Below are 18865 nucleotides of genomic sequence, written 5' to 3' on the forward strand. Positions count from 1 at the left end.
GCTCTCAATAGCACTGCAATGTAGCATTGACGTGATACTCAACTGACACTTAATAACAACTGGATATTAATAAGCGATATAAATTATGGAGTAATTAATCACATCTAATAGTAGTCATCTAATACATTGTGTTTACACTCTGTGGATGACTGATTGTCAGGAAGTTAAAAGGATCACAAACAATTTTGCACTCAAGTCTCCATCAGTGAACAGTTGATAACTTTATAATTAAAAAAATACTCTGCATTTTCAAACTAGAATACATTTCCTGGCTACACAATTGCACTCTTTGCACTAATTTTTGGTGCTTTTACCATATACACATTTTACACAGTTATAGAGAAAAGAATACGCTTTACATACACACTACCCGGAGTACCCATATGAGGATGGACTCCTTTTGAGCCTAGATTCATGATATTTCGTCATAGGGAGTTTTTTTCCTTGCCGCTGACATCTCTGGCTTGTTCCTTAGGTATTTTGATGAATATTTAATTTTTAATAAACACTTCATCTAATAGTCTAATATATTGTGTTTACACTATGGATAGCTGATTGTCATGAACAGGAAGTTAAAGGGATCCTGGCTGTGATAATCATGTTAATTATGCACAAATTTCCCAATTTATAAATACAGGGGTGATATTAACTTCTCACCATGTGCAGTCAAATCAACTCATAATCCAGCCCTCTGTGATTTCATTTCACTTTCTTCACTTCCGAAATTTCAATTTAAAATGTATATATTTCTGTAAATATGCTTTGTGCAAATGTTCGTTGTTAAACGCTATACAAATAAACTGAACTGATCTGAATAAAGGCTACATCACTTGATGTTAAACTTCATTGTCTAATCCAGCTGGATAATTGTGTTTTCCTGTCACTACTAATCAGCGACTCTTATTGATATTCTCCACACCATGACGTTTAATAACGATACGCTTAATTAGCCTTATGTGTGAAAGTCCTGTAACTAGAGCTGAGTTTATCTCAACTTAAACTAGTCTATCAGCAGTGTTACACATATCCATTGCTCAGACAGGCAATAAGACTGGCAGCACAGGCTGTTCAAAACAACGTGAACACTTTCTTTTCTGACTGGCTGAGAATTACGAGGCAGTCAAAGAGACATTAAAGGTTTCTATTGGCAAAGCCCAAGCTAAATCACCAGCTATTTACAACATCTGTAGGAATGCCTTTCTTCTGCTTACTTCTGCTAGGTTTATACATTCCAAATGATTTTCAAACTACAAATATCCAAAAATCCATCACAAACATCGGCATAATGCATACTTTTACTAAAATGATGAGATGCTATAAACAATCCACTTACAAATTTGTCTCTAAACAATATTACAACAGTTCCTGCAATTGTCGTCTAGAACCTTCATCATCCAGAAGCTTAAAACATACACGGTCATTAACAACAATCTCTTTGAGAACTGAGAGAGCTTGAATTACTGTGAAGAAACCTAGAACTTAAAGATAGTAATCAGGATCGAATTCCTCAAACTGTGATGCAGCAACAATACTGTTTTTTGAAAAGCCTGCTTCAGTTGTACTTAAAGGGTTTATTCAATAATAAGGCTTTCTATGTTCTTTTTGTGTCTATGTAGGTTTTCATCATGGTTCTCCAGTGTGTGTGTGTGTGTGTGTGTCTGCGATGAACTGGTTTAGCATAAATGATTTGTTCCCACCTCACACACACAATGGGTTCCTGATCCACTGTGACCCTAAAGAGTTAACAAAGATAAATGAATAAAAGAATGGATAAATAAGATAAATACGTTGTTAAACCTTTGGACAATCCACAGATGATCATCTAAATACCCTATAAGCTTCTAAATTTTCAAAGAGTGTACCTTACCAAACGTCTGCAATGTTATCCTAGCTTTTCAAACCTTAGTTTCCTTCTGAGGTCACTATACAGTATTTGGGTGAATTTCTGACTTTGATGCAAAATATCTGTATAACTAGAGGTGAAACCTGGCTAAAATAATTGTAGGTTCTCTATTGTGAGTTCTCAAGACTTCAATAATTGTTGGAGTTTCAGAAAAACTCAACTCTCTCAAATTCATGCAAGTGGCCCTAGCATCAGTAATCATGAAATCATGTGAGCATCTGGTATTATCATTTTTGAAAAGGAATTGCAAGCTCCTACCCAGATCCACTGCGGTTTGCCTATAGGCCCAACCTAACAGTGATAGATGAAGTCAATACGGGCCTCCACTGCATCCTGGATCATCTGATTAATACTGATGTCAATGCTAGAATCGTTTTTTGTAAACTTCAGCTCCACCTTCAATACCATCATCGCTGAATGACTGCATGGCAAGATACTTCTACTCGCTAAAATCTTCCTGACAGACAGGAGATGTGCATTTTAGATCTATTCTGTCAGAGCCATTATCAATCAGAACTGGTGCATACTCTCTCCTTTACCATGCTCGAGATGTGCAAATGACTCCATTTCTGTTCACCCCTCAGTCGATCTCATCAAGTTTGCAGACGATACAACTGTAGCGGGTCTCATAAAGGACAATGACAAGTCTGCCTACCGCAGGGAAATAGCATGACACTCAGCCTGGTGTGCGAGCAATAACCTAGAGCTGAACACTCTCAAAACTGTTGAGATGTGTACCGACTTCCACAGAGGCCAACCATCACACCCGTCTCTATCTATTAACAGCACCGCTGTAAGCACTGTTGAATCTTTCAGATTTCTGGGCTTCATTATTACAAATACCCTCAAGTGCTAGGAGAAAAATCACATACCGATCCAAGAAAGCACAACAGAGGATGTTCTCGCTGAGGCAATCGAGGAAAGACAAGGTATGTCTTAAATTGCATACAGTACCTATGCACTATTATCTGCCATTTTGTAGTATAAATAGTGTGAGTAGTGTGTTCCTTATTGTAAATCCCAACAAAAACAAGTGCATTTCAAATACCCAGATTATTATTATTATCACTTATTCAACCGAAAAAACGTAGTGTGGAATGTTGGACACTTTATGCACTCAAAACGTACAGCTTTGCTAACATAGCACAAGTAGGGTGGGGCTACCAGAAGCTAACAGTGATGGATGAGAAAAAAATTCAAGATGGCTGACACACCGGTGAACAACACATTGTAAAAATATCTTTTAATTTAGCTCATACATGCTGTGTGAATTCTTTACCAACATTTAACATTTATTCTGCCAATCAACTGGGAAACGGCTTAAACCTCTGGTTGATAATTTAAATTGAAATTTTAATGGAAGTTAGTGTTCCATTCGAGTCCATACTACCCTCTTAAAATCCTACACTACACAGTAAAGTACATGATGTGTATAGCATGTTATTTGGAATGCATATTCAATGTATCTCAATTCTTCCTTAAAGACATTCTTACATCTATCACTGTTCCAACTCATCGGTACCACTGAAAAGATCATCAGATGTCAGCTCAGTCCTATTAAAATACTGTTCTCCAGCACACCAGGGTCCAAAGTTTATACTTACTCCAGCTGTGCAGATCATCACCTAAGATTTATTAGCTACAACAATGCATGCTATTTGAACACTATCTCAAAGTACCTTCATTCATTCATTCATTCATTCATTCATTTTCTACCGCTTATCCGAACTACCTCGGGTCACGGAGAGCCTGTGCGTCATCTCAGGCGTCATCGGGCATCAAGGCAGGATACACCCTGGACGGAGTGCCAACCCAACGCAGGGCACACACACACACTCTCATTCAGTCACACACTCACACACTACGGACAATTTTTCAGAGATGCCAATCAACCTACCATGCATGTCTTTGGACCGGGGGAGGAAACCGGAGTACCCGGAGGAAACCCCCGAGGCACGGGGAGAACATGCAAACTCCACACACACAAGGCGGAGGCAGGAATTGAACCCCCAACCCTGGAGGTGTGAGCCGAACGTGCTAACCACTAAGCCACCGTGCCCGCTCAAAGTACCTAGTATGAATAATGTTTATATTATATTTATAGTTGTTATCGTCAGTGTATCTGTTCTTTTTTGGCACTGTGTGTATGTGTGTATGTGTATCAGGTTTTGACACGTGTTTATGTATGATTTTCACAGCACCAATCAAACTGAGAATACTTTGCATGTAATCTGTGTTATAATGTGTCATAAATACTTCTATAAATACCAAATTCTGCTGATTGCACATAAACTGGTAGAAAACATAGCAAAAGAAGCAAAACTTTCACGCTTGGGTTGTTAAAGATCACACTGTGTTTCGTTGTTCTAATGTGGTATAATGAGGATGAGCCAACATCAACTACATACCTAAGTTTCTTAATGTTCTAAAAATCTACTTTTCCGACATGCTACTTTTTCAATATATATAAATCATAAAATACAGTGTTTTACAAAAAAGTAAAACAAATAAATAAATGAATAAATAAACAAATAAATCATTATATATTGAATTAAAAAAATCAAAATTCTAGAGTCAATAAATAAATAAATGAATAAATAAACAAATAAATCTTTTTTTATTGAATTAAAAAAAATCTAAATTCTAGAGTCAATAAATAAATAAACAAATAAATAATTCTATATTTAAAACAAATCCTCAGTAATATTTAAACGAATTAATAAATAATTTTACATTTCATTAAAAAAAAATTACCATTCCATAATAAAGATTTGGATACAAAGATAAATACATAAATAAATATATAAATAAAAACCCAGAACACTTTATGTCAATTAAAAAGCATTGTCTGCATAAATGTAAATAAATACATATTGAAAGCCAATCAAAATAAAATGGCCACACTTCAGACACCGAAGGCTTTTTCAGCAGCAGTAAAGCAGCAATGTCTGAGACCCTGGAGGCAGATAAGCGTCTCTGGCCCTTTATTCATACTTGAGTCATTTTCTTGATCACTACTTTTAATTTTCCTCAAGAGAATTACTTGTATAGTAGCAGTATGTTTACAGAGATACATTTCAGAGTCCCATAGCATACTGCTAGCTAACTGCCACAGCTATGAGGCAACATGACAAAGCAGATCCACTGCACTGCTGCTTGTTCCAGGTGTATCGTGTCGTACGTAGTGAAGTATATTAGGAAAGTCAATTATCGGTTTAAAGAAGAGATTATACAGTGTGGCATCATATGAAACAAAATGATATTGCATTATAATGCAGAAAAGAGATTATAAGCAGACACTGTGATGTTTTGAAACGTGTGATATTGGCTGGTGCAGTTATCATACTGTGAATAATCTGATTCAAATGAAAAGCACAATTGTGGCTTGATTATGCAGAGGCAGATATGAGAGGCTTCACGATCGTGAGTCTGGTATAAGAGGCAAAGAAACAATACTGGGTTTACACACACACACACACACACACACACACACACACACACACACACACACAAACAGTCTCTCTCTCTTTCTACAAACACACACGTGCGCACACAGAATATCTCTTTCTTTCTACATACACACGCACGCACACTCTCTCTCTTTCTCTCTCTACACACACACACACAAACGCTCTCTCTCTCCACACACACACAGAATCATCTTCTCTGTCCACACACACACACACACACAATCTCACTCTTTCTCTCTCTACACACACGAACACTCTCTCTCTCCACACACACACACACACACACACACACACACACACACAGAGGATCATCCTCCCTGTCCACACAAACACACACACACAATTTCACTCTTTCTCTCTCTACACACACATACGCTCTCTCTCTATACACACACACACACACACACACACACACACACACACACACACACAGGATCATCCTCTCTGTCCACACACACAATCTCTCTCTTTCTCTCTCTACACACACAAGCACTCTCTCACCACACATACACACTCACACACACACACACACACAGAATCATTCTCTCTGTCCACACAAACACAAACACACAATCTCTCGCTTTCTCTCTCTACACACACAAACTCTAGCTCTCCACACATACACAGAATCATTCTCTCTGTCTACACACACACACACACACAATCTCTCACTTTTTACACACACACACACACACACACACGCAATCTCTCTCTTTCTCTCTCTACAAACACACAAACTTTCTCTCTCTCCCCACACACAGAATCATTCTCTCTGCTGTCCACACACACACTGAAGTTCTCTGTCTCTCTTTCTCCCTCTCACCACACACAAACACACAGAAAAAGAGGGGAGAGACAGAGAGAAGCTAAGAGAAATGATCCTCATTACGGTAAAAAGCTGGCATTAGAGGGATTGTTTAAGAAGCTTATAATTGCATGAGAAAAAGATGTAAATTTGAAATAAAAAACAATGGGAAAAAGAAAAATGATCACCCTCACTATACTAAAAGACCCAGCATGTAACACCATTATCAGGGTAAAAATCTTAATCACACTGTTGTTAAACGATATTCCTGACTGATTTGGAATTTCATTTGGTGAGAGATGTATGAGGGTTGTGTGTTAATTGGCTTTGTAAGATAGCAGATAGGAAAGGTTTTCTCCCTCAGTAATTACCTCCTGCTACCGCTCCTCCTCAGCCATGTTCGGCTTGGTGCTGTGCCGAGTGGTCGGCGTTCGTTTAGCTGCGATGTAAAAGTGTTGAGCGTCTGAATTGTCAGAGCAACATGAGACATTGCAACAGTTATTTTTTCTTTTTTTTTTTTTAAATGTCACAGACTGTTTAAAAAAAGTAAGTGAGACCTAGACTCTAAACCAGGGGTCCCTAAAACATCGCTTTTGAGTAGCTCGCTAACAGTTTTATAGAATATGTACACAATTTATAAAATAAAATTCAGTCAAATTGTTTAAATTTTATCCCAAAAAATGACCAAATACCCCACCCACTTTCCAGTGTTGTACCGAATGTGACGCATTGAAGTACTTTGGATAAAAGATAAAAAAAAAAAACAACTCATGGCCGATCCTTTCAACATGGGGATTCGACAGTGTTAGGAATAAAGCTACTAAACTGCCATAGCAAAACCACTGAATGACGAGTGTGCTGTAGACTTGTCTTATTAGTGCAGGTGGTTTTTTCGTATTAGTAAATTACTGTTTAATATTTTTCATCGCACTTGCATCTGTCATAAAATACTATTATTTAATCACATAAAGTCTTATACAATAACAGGTCTCTTTCAAAATTAATATTTACTTTAATTTAACTTTTTTTTATTTATTTATTTATTTTACAAAAAGTCCTTTTACTCTTGCTGAGGCCATCATGTGCCATGGGACTTGACTAAAACATGACATGTGACACGATTAGCAATTTTTCGTGCTAATTTGTTAGTTGGTGCTGTTTTTTTCTATTCCTGTAAGAATTTTCTGAACATTGTACTGATATCTCAGTGCTGTACTATCAAGCACAGCTACACTGGCATGTATTAGGAGAAAATATTCATAATTATCTCAAATAATCTCAAATAATTGCCATTATCTTAAATTATATATATATATATATATTTATATATGTGTATAGTAATGCAATTTAATAATGTAAAGTAATGCAATTTAATGTTACATATAAAAACAATAAAAATAATACAATAAAAATACAATGTAGAAATGGAGAAAGCAAAACTTGGACTCAACACTTAAAAAAAATTATATTTATATTAATATTTATAAAAAAGAAATCCAGTGTAGAAATAGTGGAAAGAGCAAATGTTGGACTGAAAGTTCCAGAATATCTACTCTAAATTTAATATTTATTATATCAATGTGCTGACAAACATAACGGCTTTGAGGGTGGTGTTAGTATGAAATGTAAAGCTTTGGATTCTGATCAGTTTGTGCAAAGTGGACAGCTTGACAGAGGAAGTGCGAGAGCTGGCCAGAGAAAAGGACTAAAGCTCTGCTTTCTTGACATCAGTTGCAGTTAAACTATTAGCAAATAGTCAAATGACATTGTGGGTAATGTAGGAAAGCATTATGTGAAAATAGTTCGACGTGAAAGAAGTTTAAACCAAAAGAATCTGACCTCTGAATTTTATTTTCCGTTCCGTTCGCCGATAGCACGTAAGATCACACATTATTTCGAATGTAAAGGTTATGATGCAAGTGTTTCAGGGTGGATTTTTCTTTTAATATAACATCAGCGTCTATAAGAATGCAAAATGTCATGCAGGTGCTGTGACCTTGACTACTATTATCTACCATCATCACACTGTATATTTTAATATTCAACACACTGTTGCAGTCTGAAATGAGTTTAAACATGACACGGCAGGTCACAGCTGAGACGTGACCTTTCCTTCTTCCTTCTTCCAGTTAAAGACAGAGTCAGGAAGTATTTAGGTGAACGATTTGGAGCAAGTAAAGCCGTAACACTACAGTACATGTGGTAGATGCTGTACTATAGATGTATGTGATTTCTGATTCAGTGGCTCAAGTGGAAGTGTTTTTCTGAGTGTAGTTTCCCGCACGGTAGTGTCATTAATACCATGTCAGAGATTTCATCACTGTAGTTTTAATTAAATGCAAAAGCATCCTTTAGACACACCAATAAGACTGAATAAACATGGATATGAATACAAAAGAACTGATTTAGATAGCATCTAAAGCAACCGTGTAAATGTGTGTGTGTGTGTGTGTGTACGAGCAGACTTACAGGCTGGTGTGGTCCCACACTACACACTGTGGCTGTGATGTGCCCTTTAGGAAAAAGACAGAGAGCAGAAAGAACACACTTAATGCTGTCAATGAGATTTTATACAAATGACAATAGATAAAGAGACTCAGTACATCATTTCAGGTTATTTCTAAATTGTCTGGTTTTTTTTTCACATTGCACATGAATTAATAAACAATGAGTATTTTTTCAAGCAATTAATAATCAATCAGACTGTAAGTTGTTGGTAAATATGAAATGACTCATTTGTTTATCCCAAGCACACTGAATAATTAAAACATATATCCAAAAAAAATATATACTATATAATATAATCTACTGCTCTATTAAACTTAACGATATCTATTTTAAATGTTTCAATGATAAATTATGATGAAAAAAATAAATATAATCAAAACATAAAGGAAAGAATGGACATTGGACATAATATTAAGGCACATCCCTTTTCAAGACTTCAACCCCCCTTGAGTTATCATTCGGCTCTGATCGCTATCTAACCATAGATGATTCATTAGCAAAACTCATTTAAGATTAATTGATTTGCATGACTCCAGGTTGATTTGTTGAGTTCCAGGCCAGTGTGATGCTCTAATCAGGGTTCAGTCATGCGTTACTCTGTGACTCACACATCACTGGTTCATCATTGAATTGACCAGCATAATGAACTAATCTGTACTGAGCTCTGGCTCTGCCCGTTATTCGCAACTTACTGACCTTTATGACATAATAAACTATGTACAACCTTTATGAGCCACACACACTTAAAAATAAGAATGAAAAAGGAAAAATAATAATCCGTTGTCACACTTACAAGCTCACTTAGACTCTTTATCTCCAAAAATAAATAAAACTAAAGAATATTGCCAAAAAATTGCACACACAAACACACACACATGCACGCACAGACACACGGACACACGCACACAGACACACGCACACAAAGACACACACAGACACACACGCACACACACACGCGCACACACACGCGCACACACACGCGCACACACACGCGCACACACTCGCACACACACACGCGCACACACTCGCACACATGCACACACACACACACACACAGACACACGCACACACGCACACAGACACACGCACACAGACACACGCACACAGACACACGCACACAGACACGTGCACACACACACACACATGCACGCACACACACACACACACACACACACACACACACAGCATTTCTATCATAGCCACCAATAGCTCTTCTGTGTGATCAGACCAGACGGACTTGCCTTCCTTCCCCAGGGTTAATGAGCCTTGGGTGTCCATGACCCAGTCGCTGGTTCGCAGGTTGTCCTTTGAACACTATTGCTAGGTACTAATCACTGCTCTGCACTGGGAACACCCCACAAGACCTGCTGTTTTAGAAATGTCCTGACCCTGTAATCAAGGCATTACAATCTGACCCTTGTCAGAGTCACTAGGATCCTTACACTTGGTCATTTTCCCTTGACAGCTATATGAGAAAATAATATTTTCTATATATTTTTTATTTTTTACTTGTTTTACTGATGATCTATCTATCTATCTATCTATCTATCTATCTATCTATCTATCTATCTATCTATCTATCTATCTATCTATCTATCTATCTTTGTTCACTAAAACAATTATTGTTGCATTTGTATTCTGAAAACAAAATAAAAAAAATACAAAATGGAAATTAGTCCACAGAGGTTGTGTTGTAATACTTTTGTCTCCTAGTTTTGCAATTAGCTCACTTTACCATGTAATTACAATATAGTCTCAACTCTTTTACAGTAGTTATGTAGATATTAGGTCATGGTAATATTTTCTGTTTAAAATTGCACCCTGGTTTGAACACAGTATTTGAATTTAATGATGAAATTATTTTAATATATGAGTGTGTCTGTCTATTGTATCCATCATGTGTTCTGTCCTGTGCTAATTGCTATTGTGTGAGTTAATTATGTGTGAGCACTGATGGCACACTAAAACCACTGAAATCACTTCCACTTAGATCTGCTGTCACTAACAAGACCCAAACCACTACACGAGCTGATGGATATGGATGAAACCTGGCTCTGTCTCCATGTCCCAGCAGGCCCTCTGGGTCAGGCTTGATGAGGCGTACTGCCTCAGAGCATCTCACCTCACCAACATCTGTGGCCACATACTAAACCCCCCACAACATACAAAACTGGACAAGCTCAGATCTACTCAGTTGCAGCTGACTCAGGACCACTGCTGAGCCGGGCATGACCTACGATTTCCTGGAGGGACCGGGAAAGGTTGGGGACGTGTGCGCTTGTACACACACACACACACACACACACACACACTCCCACACACATACACACACTCTCACACACTCTCACACACTCTCACACACTCTCACACACATACACTCAATCCCAAAATTCTTGCCAAAGGTATCAGGTGAATGTTGCTATAGCAACCTTATTCTCAGGGGCGGTGAGGGCTTAAAATGTCAGAATTCTCTGCTGATTTTTTTAGCCACGGTTGCAGCATGCTAACACAAGAGCCTCCATAGCATTTATAGAGAAATGCAATAAAAAGAGAAATGCAATAAAAAGAAAATGAAATTAAGGTTGGTATCTTCAAATAAATTACCTCAGACCAGAGGCAGTATTCACAAAGAACCTCATCACTAAGACCTAAAAGTTCCTAACAAAGACTTTCTCCTTAAAACCTATTCAGGAGACTGCTGAGAGAAACCTTTATTAAGGATCAAGAGAAATACAAGAACTGGCAATGCTGACTGCATGCTTGATAGATGAAAACTGACAGTGATTGGCTGGTATTGTAGCGATCTGCATGCTAAACTCGTAACTGAAACCACAACTGATTTCATAAAGAAATAATAACATGGCCACGCTTGTTAACCTGATTTTGTGAAAGGTCGTTAATAACAGCCTCAGTTATTTTAAGCAGCTACTTTGTTTATAGTTTGAAAACCAACTTAGAACCAATTAAGTTTCTAAAAAAACATTTGCACTAACCAAAACGTACACTCACCGGCCACTTTATTAGGTACACTTTACTACGGGTGTGGACTTCTGCTGCTGTAGCCCATCCGCCTCAAGGTTTGACGTGTTGTGCATTCCGAGATGCTCTTCTGCATACCTCGGTTGTAACGAATGGTTATTTGAGTTACTGTTGCCTTCCTATCAGCTCGAACCAGTCTGGCCATTCTCCTCTGACCTCTGGCATCAACAAGGCATTTGCGCCCACAGACCTGCCCCCCACTGGATATTTTCTCTTTTTCGGACCATTCTCTGTAAACCCTAGAGATGGTTGTGCGTGAAAATCCCAGCAGAACAGCAGTTTCTGAAATACTCAGACCAGCCCGTCTTGCACCAACAACCATGCCACATTCAAAATCACTTAAATCACCTTTCTTCCCCATTCTGACACTCGGTTTGAACTGCAGCAGATCGTCTTGACCATGTCTACATGCCTAAATGCATTGAGTTGCTGCCATGTGATTGGCTGATTAGAAATTTGCGTTAACGAGCAGTTGGACAGGTGTAGCTAATAAAGTGGCTGGTGAGTGTATGTAAAATAAAAAAAAAAATAAAAAAGTCCCATAAACATCACTTTCTTTAAACAAAATATATAGTGGATTAAAATATTGAGGAAACTTGACTAAGGAGATGTCATATACCATGCTAACAGTTCACACAAAACACTTTCTGATTTAAACCCTCTCCATATCAGTTTCAAATCTGAATACAAACATTATATATGTATGCATGCACATAGTATATATTTAGTTTGAAGGCATTTAGATTTTTTTCATGCAACTCTTTGATTTTCGCTTTATGTTTTAATTACATGCATTTGTGCATTTGAATTTAGTTTATTTATTTACAACACAGCCTGTTGCTGCATCAGCCAATCGTTCCCTGTCATCATCCCTAGTTGCTAATTTGCTGAGGAATTCGCTACTCAAACGTCCTTCTGCAGTTTTGCTTTGTTTTTTAAAAGAAATTCTTAGCTAGAAATCTTTACTGTCAATAGTTTTCTGGGCATGTGTCAAGAGTGTATAGCTAGTCAGAATACACCTGTACACTATATGGCTAAAAGTAGGTGGACACTTGACCTTCACACATATTTGAAAGCACAGAATAGTCTAGAATGTTTTTGTATGATGTAACAGTTTCCTTAAACTGGAACTAAGACCTGGTTTAGCATGAAAATGCCTCTGTGCACAAAGCAAGCGTTATAAAGACAAGATTAGACTGGAAGAACTTCGATGGCTTGATTCCTACCCCACTGATCACTTTTGGTATGTCTGACATCACTAATGCTTATTCGTCTGTAAGAACACAAACCTCACAGCCATGCTACAAAAATCTAGTAGAAAGCCTTCCCATCCCAGAAATGTGGAGCTTATTATAACAGCCAGAAGGGATTAGCTCTGGAACAAGATGCTCAACAAGCAAATAGGTGTGCGATGGTCAGGTTTCCACAAACATTTGACCTTACAGTATAAGATAGATCGATGGTCCATTATATACAGGCTGAGTATACTTACGTTTTCTGATATCTTTTTCTTTTTTTGTAAACGTAATTGTACTCATTTTCAAGTTTCTCTCTGTTCTCAGTGAATATCTGAGTATACGTTTAAACTAATTATGCTACTTCACACTATTGTTTGCTAGGCTATAAAAAGTGACTTTCAGTCATTGTGCTCTCATAATCATGTTTTAGCTTCTACGCTGCAGCTCTGTATCTTCCATCTTGCACCGCACTCACTTCGGCACAGCTTGACCGTGACCATGGACATGACTCATGGCGAGACCCACGGCACATAAAACAAACTGATTAACAGCCTCCCAGTGATATTGGCTTCTCATTTGTATAAATTTAAGAAATTTTCACCTCGCTCGCTTTGTGCAGCTCTCACTCTTAACATCAACTTAAAATTGATGGGTGGTGGGAATTAAAATGCTTCACGCTGCAACTACCGAATGCTGTCTTAGTGGCGGGGTAAGATTATTGATCAATATGGACCTGGATCTGGATCTTTGAATTCAGTTTGTGTGTGTGTGTGTGTGTGTGTGTGTGTATGTGTGTGTGTGTGTGTACGGCAAAGTATATGGAAAATAAAAACTCTCCGCAAACCTACTTCAAAAAAAAGGCAACATTTAAATATATATTACTAATATTTACTAGTATGTGAAAAAAGCAAAGAGTGTTCTATGATAGCCAGTAGCTTTTAAGAAGGGAATTTAAAATAAATTGAGGTGTATAGAATGTTTTAGATAATGTAAATATATTACTTCATGTATAACATATAACCAAAACACACCAGATGTAGCCTAGAACACTCAGCAAACAAAATCGTGAAGTAGAAATCTATATGTATGAACATTGAGTTGAACCTGAAAACATTTAGAAACTAGATTTGTAAAGTTCGTCGCGGCAAACTTTGATGTTGGCTTTGACGAGGCAAGTATTCGCAAAGGCCGGTGCTTTTTGGAGGCGATTGGACATAAGGGTCAGTGTTACTTTTGGAGGCAAAACGAGACAGAAAGATAGGGTGCCAAAACATTTGGAGGCAAGTGGAGACAAGCATGTGACGTCATTCGAATACTCCTGAGGCAGTTCCCCTCATTGTTCTGAGTGTTTTGATATGTCACATGTCCATGTTGTAAAATGTAAAAAGTTTTTTGATTTTGCATATTTTGGGGCGGGGCTGTGGCACAACCGAAAGGCCAGTCGGTACACCAATTTAAAAGTTTGTTCAGAGTATCACCCTAAAGGAGCTGGCCGAGTTTGGTGTAGATAGTTCGAAAGCTTGCCGAGTTATAAACCTCCAAATTTTATAATGGGAGTCTATGGGAAAAAAGGCCAATTTGAGACCCGGTACCGGAAGTACCGGTACTCGGATCGCTTAGAAAAGTAATAGCAACAAACTTCAGACCAGGGTCTACAACATATCCGAATTTGGTGCATGTGGCTCGAAAGCCCTAGGCCGCATTAAATTTTATAAATTTTTGTCTAAACTTAAATAGGAAAACAGAATGTTGGCTTCTACTGTATAAAGCCAACATAATAAGTACCCACCTAAGCTATGCTAATGAATAGTTTGTGGATACTTGACCATCACATCCATGTATGCTTGTTGAACATTCCATTTGTTTTACTTTTATAACAAGCTCCCGTCTTCTGGAAAATCTTTCCACTCGATTTTGGTGCATGGCTGTGGGAATTTGTATTTATTCGGCTAAGTTCTTTTACTCCAATTTCACTTTGTTCACAATGCCATTGTCATGCTGAAACACATTTGGGTCCATTTGACATTGACAGCATTTGGCAGACACATTTATACAACTGAGCAGTTAAGGGATAAGAGGCTTGCTCATGGGCCCAGAAGTCACACCTTGGTGGTCGGGAGATTTAAACTTACAATCTTTAAATCAATTGGCCAACGTCTTAACCACTGAGCAACCACTTAACACATGTTTCTCCCTTAGAAAGGAAACAAATACATTTTAGTCAATAGTACTGTATGCTTTACACTGCTGTACCAAAGAGGTACATATACAGTAGCTGTGATCAATATGTGTCTTTTAGCTATAGTTTTAGCCATATAGGTTATAAGATATATACTGTAACTGAATTGCCCCTGAACATCCAAACTCCTTATCTTCTAATTCTTCATAATGTATTCAGCCAAGAAAGGTTTGATCAATTTGAAGCATGGCTAATAATGATTACAGGTTTTAAATTGATTTACAGTATAGAGGATTACCTTTGTTGTATATATGCACAATGTATTGATATAATCAATCAATGTAACAATTACTGTATGCGTCAAATCCTATAGTTTTTGGTATATGCCATTGCGTATGCCACAAACTATACTATACTAGGGTTATAAATAATTGTTTTCTACATGAGTAATCAAAGACTTTGTGTATATTTTGTTGAAAATAAGCACAGTAATAACTACAATATTATGCTACATGTTTGTACTGTGTTGACATTTGTTGCAGCATTAGGATTATTTACCTCAGGCTTTATGTTCATTAGAAATATAAGGTGCTAACATGTATTAACAAGCATACAACATACAGTTCGCACATAATGTCAGCTTATGTAGGGATAATTATTTGAAAATTACATAGAGAGACTATTATCAAGAGGTCAGAAAGCCTTTGCGGGAACCTGGATCGTGTTAATGAGCCATATAGCACACACTGAATAAGCAGGTTTTACGCAAGCATTGAACTGTTTCGATGGTGAGGATCGTTTGCATGAAGTTAATGGTTACTTACATTCAGCAGAGGTGCCAGTTCCACTACGACCACTGGTTCTGTTGGTTTAGGTTGAGGACGCACTGTGACACTTAAAATCTTTGAGCTGATCACCAAAGGATCTCTGACAGGGAAAATAAAAAGACCAACACAGGAAGTGATTAGGTAAAATAAAATGATACCATATTGCTTCTGAATACTTAGAGGAAAAACGTACACAGAAATGAACTGTATAATGGATATGATGCATATTTCACGTAAACAAATAAATATTTGTAATGGCATTTTTGGAGGGATTCTCTAATTTGCTGAACGGAACTTAAATAAAGCTGCTTTTTTGCTTCTTGACCATGAATGACTTTGTAGTTTCTTAGTAAATTGACAATTTATTGTTGTATTCATTTCAGGAGGCTGATGAAAAAAAATGCTTAGCTTTTTTAAAATAAGCGATAAGAGCAACAAATTCTTGGACATGCCACAACATGAAACAAAGCTATAATTTAATTAAAAAATTCCTTACTGTGAAATAAGAGGAATTTTCATTTCCTTGCATAGACAGTGCATTTCACATTAAAATGTCTAGCGTTTGCCTGTTTGCTTCTATGTTTTGTGTGCATGTGAAGTATTTTTCCTTTAAAAGAGTGCTTGAGAGCGAGAGAGTGAGAGAGAGAGAGAGAGAGAGAGAGAGAGAGAGAGAGAGAGTGCTATAGGCTCTTGGGAGAAAATTAATGAGACTCAAATCTAAACTGAACAAACAGCCACGATCCCATCCATATTTATCAACAAGCAGGCTCCCTCAGGAATATTGACCTGAATGGCAGGGCCTTTCCCTCAACCCATAAAAGCATACAGAGAACAGTAGCGAATAAGGGAATCTTGGCCAGAAATGAGTAGTAAACAAGTGAACAACCCGAGAAAGCCAAACATCAAAGAGCGTAGCATTGAAGACAGAACTAACTTTGATAAAAGGGCAAAGGACACTGACATGGTGTTTGAGGATGGATTAAAGACCACTGCAGGGGTTGACAGACAGGAGAGATTAGCCTCTTAGCACATTTAAGTTCTTAGTTCATGTGTTTTTTTGTCTTTTCTTTCAACTTTTCAACTATGCAGCATGAGGAGTCCTGCAGCCCAGCCCTCACTAGCACACAGAAGGTCCTTGACTAAATAAGTTGCTACGACAAACATCTTTTTTTTTGTGCAGAATGTCCAAAACAAGGCTTTTTACCCAGGAATTGAATTAACCAAAGCTGGTTGTATCTGTTCAGTTTGAACGCAGATTCTTCTATTCATTCTTATAACGTGCAATGACAGAGTATTTCTGCCCTGGGGATAAAACAGATGCATTAGTCATATCAGAGAAATGGTAACAGAAGGTACTGAGAACAATAGATTGTCTCTTAAGGGATTATAGGATTAAGTAATGCACCGCATGCCAAGTGGTTTATGATACATCCTCGGGGAGAACGTTACAATATAGATAGCATGAAGAATCTTAGATTGGTTCTAGCAGAGGTATAAGACTTAATTGAAAAATAAATAAATAAATAAATAAATAAATAAACTACAGCTTCGTGTAAAAACATAGCCTGCCCGGGTGTAGTGTTGCTTTTAACACACTTCTGTTGCTTTTTACACATTCGGTTTCTGATTGATGAATTATAAGTGAGAATAAGCGGTGTCACATGACTATAACTGCACTCTACGTTCAGACACAAATCTTTTATCAAACGCAGAAATAAAGTATATTATGAGAGTTTCATTAGCAACATAAAGAAATAGCCACTGTTTTTATAGGTAAATATGAAAAAAAGGTACTTTGCAAAGGCACGTTAGTTGTCATGTAGTCTGATGTAACAGGTTCCATAAAAAAAATATTTTAGATACACCAAATCAATTGCTTTTTCCAGATTACGGTTTGCATTTCACGGACATTTGGTTTGACTCTGGTTCAAATCTTTTGGAAAACTGGTTCAATCCATTAAGGACAACGCCAAGCACACAGTCTCAAGGAGAAGAAAGAGGTTACTAAGGCAGTGGAACAAGGCAAGCTATAGTTATACTATTTAGAGACTTGACAAACATTTGACTTTATAAGAATCCATTTAATAATTTACCTTTTCAGAAATGTGCTATAGATTTATTTTCCCAGAGCATTTTTTTTCCAGGGACTGTGTGTATTCTTAAGCTTTGTTTGGAACACTTACTTTGGTGGTGGTAGAATAAAGCCGAGGGTGCGATAAAGAATGGCTCCAATAACAAAGTAGGAAGCCTCATCCGATTCTGCAAACAAGACATGAAAAAAAATAAAAAAAAAACTTCTGGAAGGCTTATCACAACAAGGCCCACAAAGTAGTGGCTAAAGTAGTAAATAACATTCCTGCCAACACACATATACCATATGCCCATTAGGCCATGAAAAATCAGCACAGCAGCAGCAGCTGTGTCAGTTTAAAACCCCTGACATTCATGTTTCTTTATCCACACTTGACAGACAGATGGAGAACAACACACAAGCCAGAGCAGCACAGGATTTAAGAAGTTGTCAGACATAAGGACTTTGAGCCAGTCTGGACAATTTTAGTGACATTTCATAGACAGACAGAAGGGTTTTAGAGATGTGACCCACCAGACCAGATTTCCACCCTTCTGCCCAATCCTTTTCTGATGCATTTATCAACTGTCTCTCTCCATATACATCAGTGCTTTTTTTCTTTATTTTTTCTTATATTTTTTACTTAAATACACTTTTCCCTCCTCACATTTACATCTTTGTTTCCATGCATGGAGCTACTTTTGTTTGTCTCATGATGCCTTCAGGTTTTTGCTTCTCTTTTTTCTCCATCCAAACCTTTCTTCTCCTGGGACATGCTGAGCTCTGGTATGGAGCCAGGTCTCTAGGGATTATATTTGACTGAAA

At 37.5% G+C, this 18865-nt stretch overlaps 1 protein-coding gene across 3 annotated transcripts in view; it reads right to left on the bottom strand.

Annotated features, from left to right (window-relative positions):
- Window positions 1–18865, bottom strand: part of adgrb2 (adhesion G protein-coupled receptor B2) — a 384210-nt gene that overhangs the window by 127302 nt on the left and 238043 nt on the right. For all 3 annotated transcript variants that reach the window (XM_060865674.1, XM_060865676.1, XM_060865673.1), the window contains exons 13-15: window positions 18153–18228; window positions 15967–16069; window positions 8648–8691 (exon numbers count right to left, since the gene is read on the bottom strand). In XM_060865674.1, coding sequence (XP_060721657.1) covers window positions 8648–8691; window positions 15967–16069; window positions 18153–18228 — 223 coding nt within the window. The remainder of the gene's footprint in view (window positions 1–8647; window positions 8692–15966; window positions 16070–18152; window positions 18229–18865) is intronic.

The sequence above is a fragment of the Tachysurus vachellii genome, chromosome 3, assembly GCF_030014155.1.
Source record: "Tachysurus vachellii isolate PV-2020 chromosome 3, HZAU_Pvac_v1, whole genome shotgun sequence".
In the NCBI taxonomy this organism is placed as follows: Eukaryota; Metazoa; Chordata; class Actinopteri; order Siluriformes; family Bagridae; genus Tachysurus; species Tachysurus vachellii.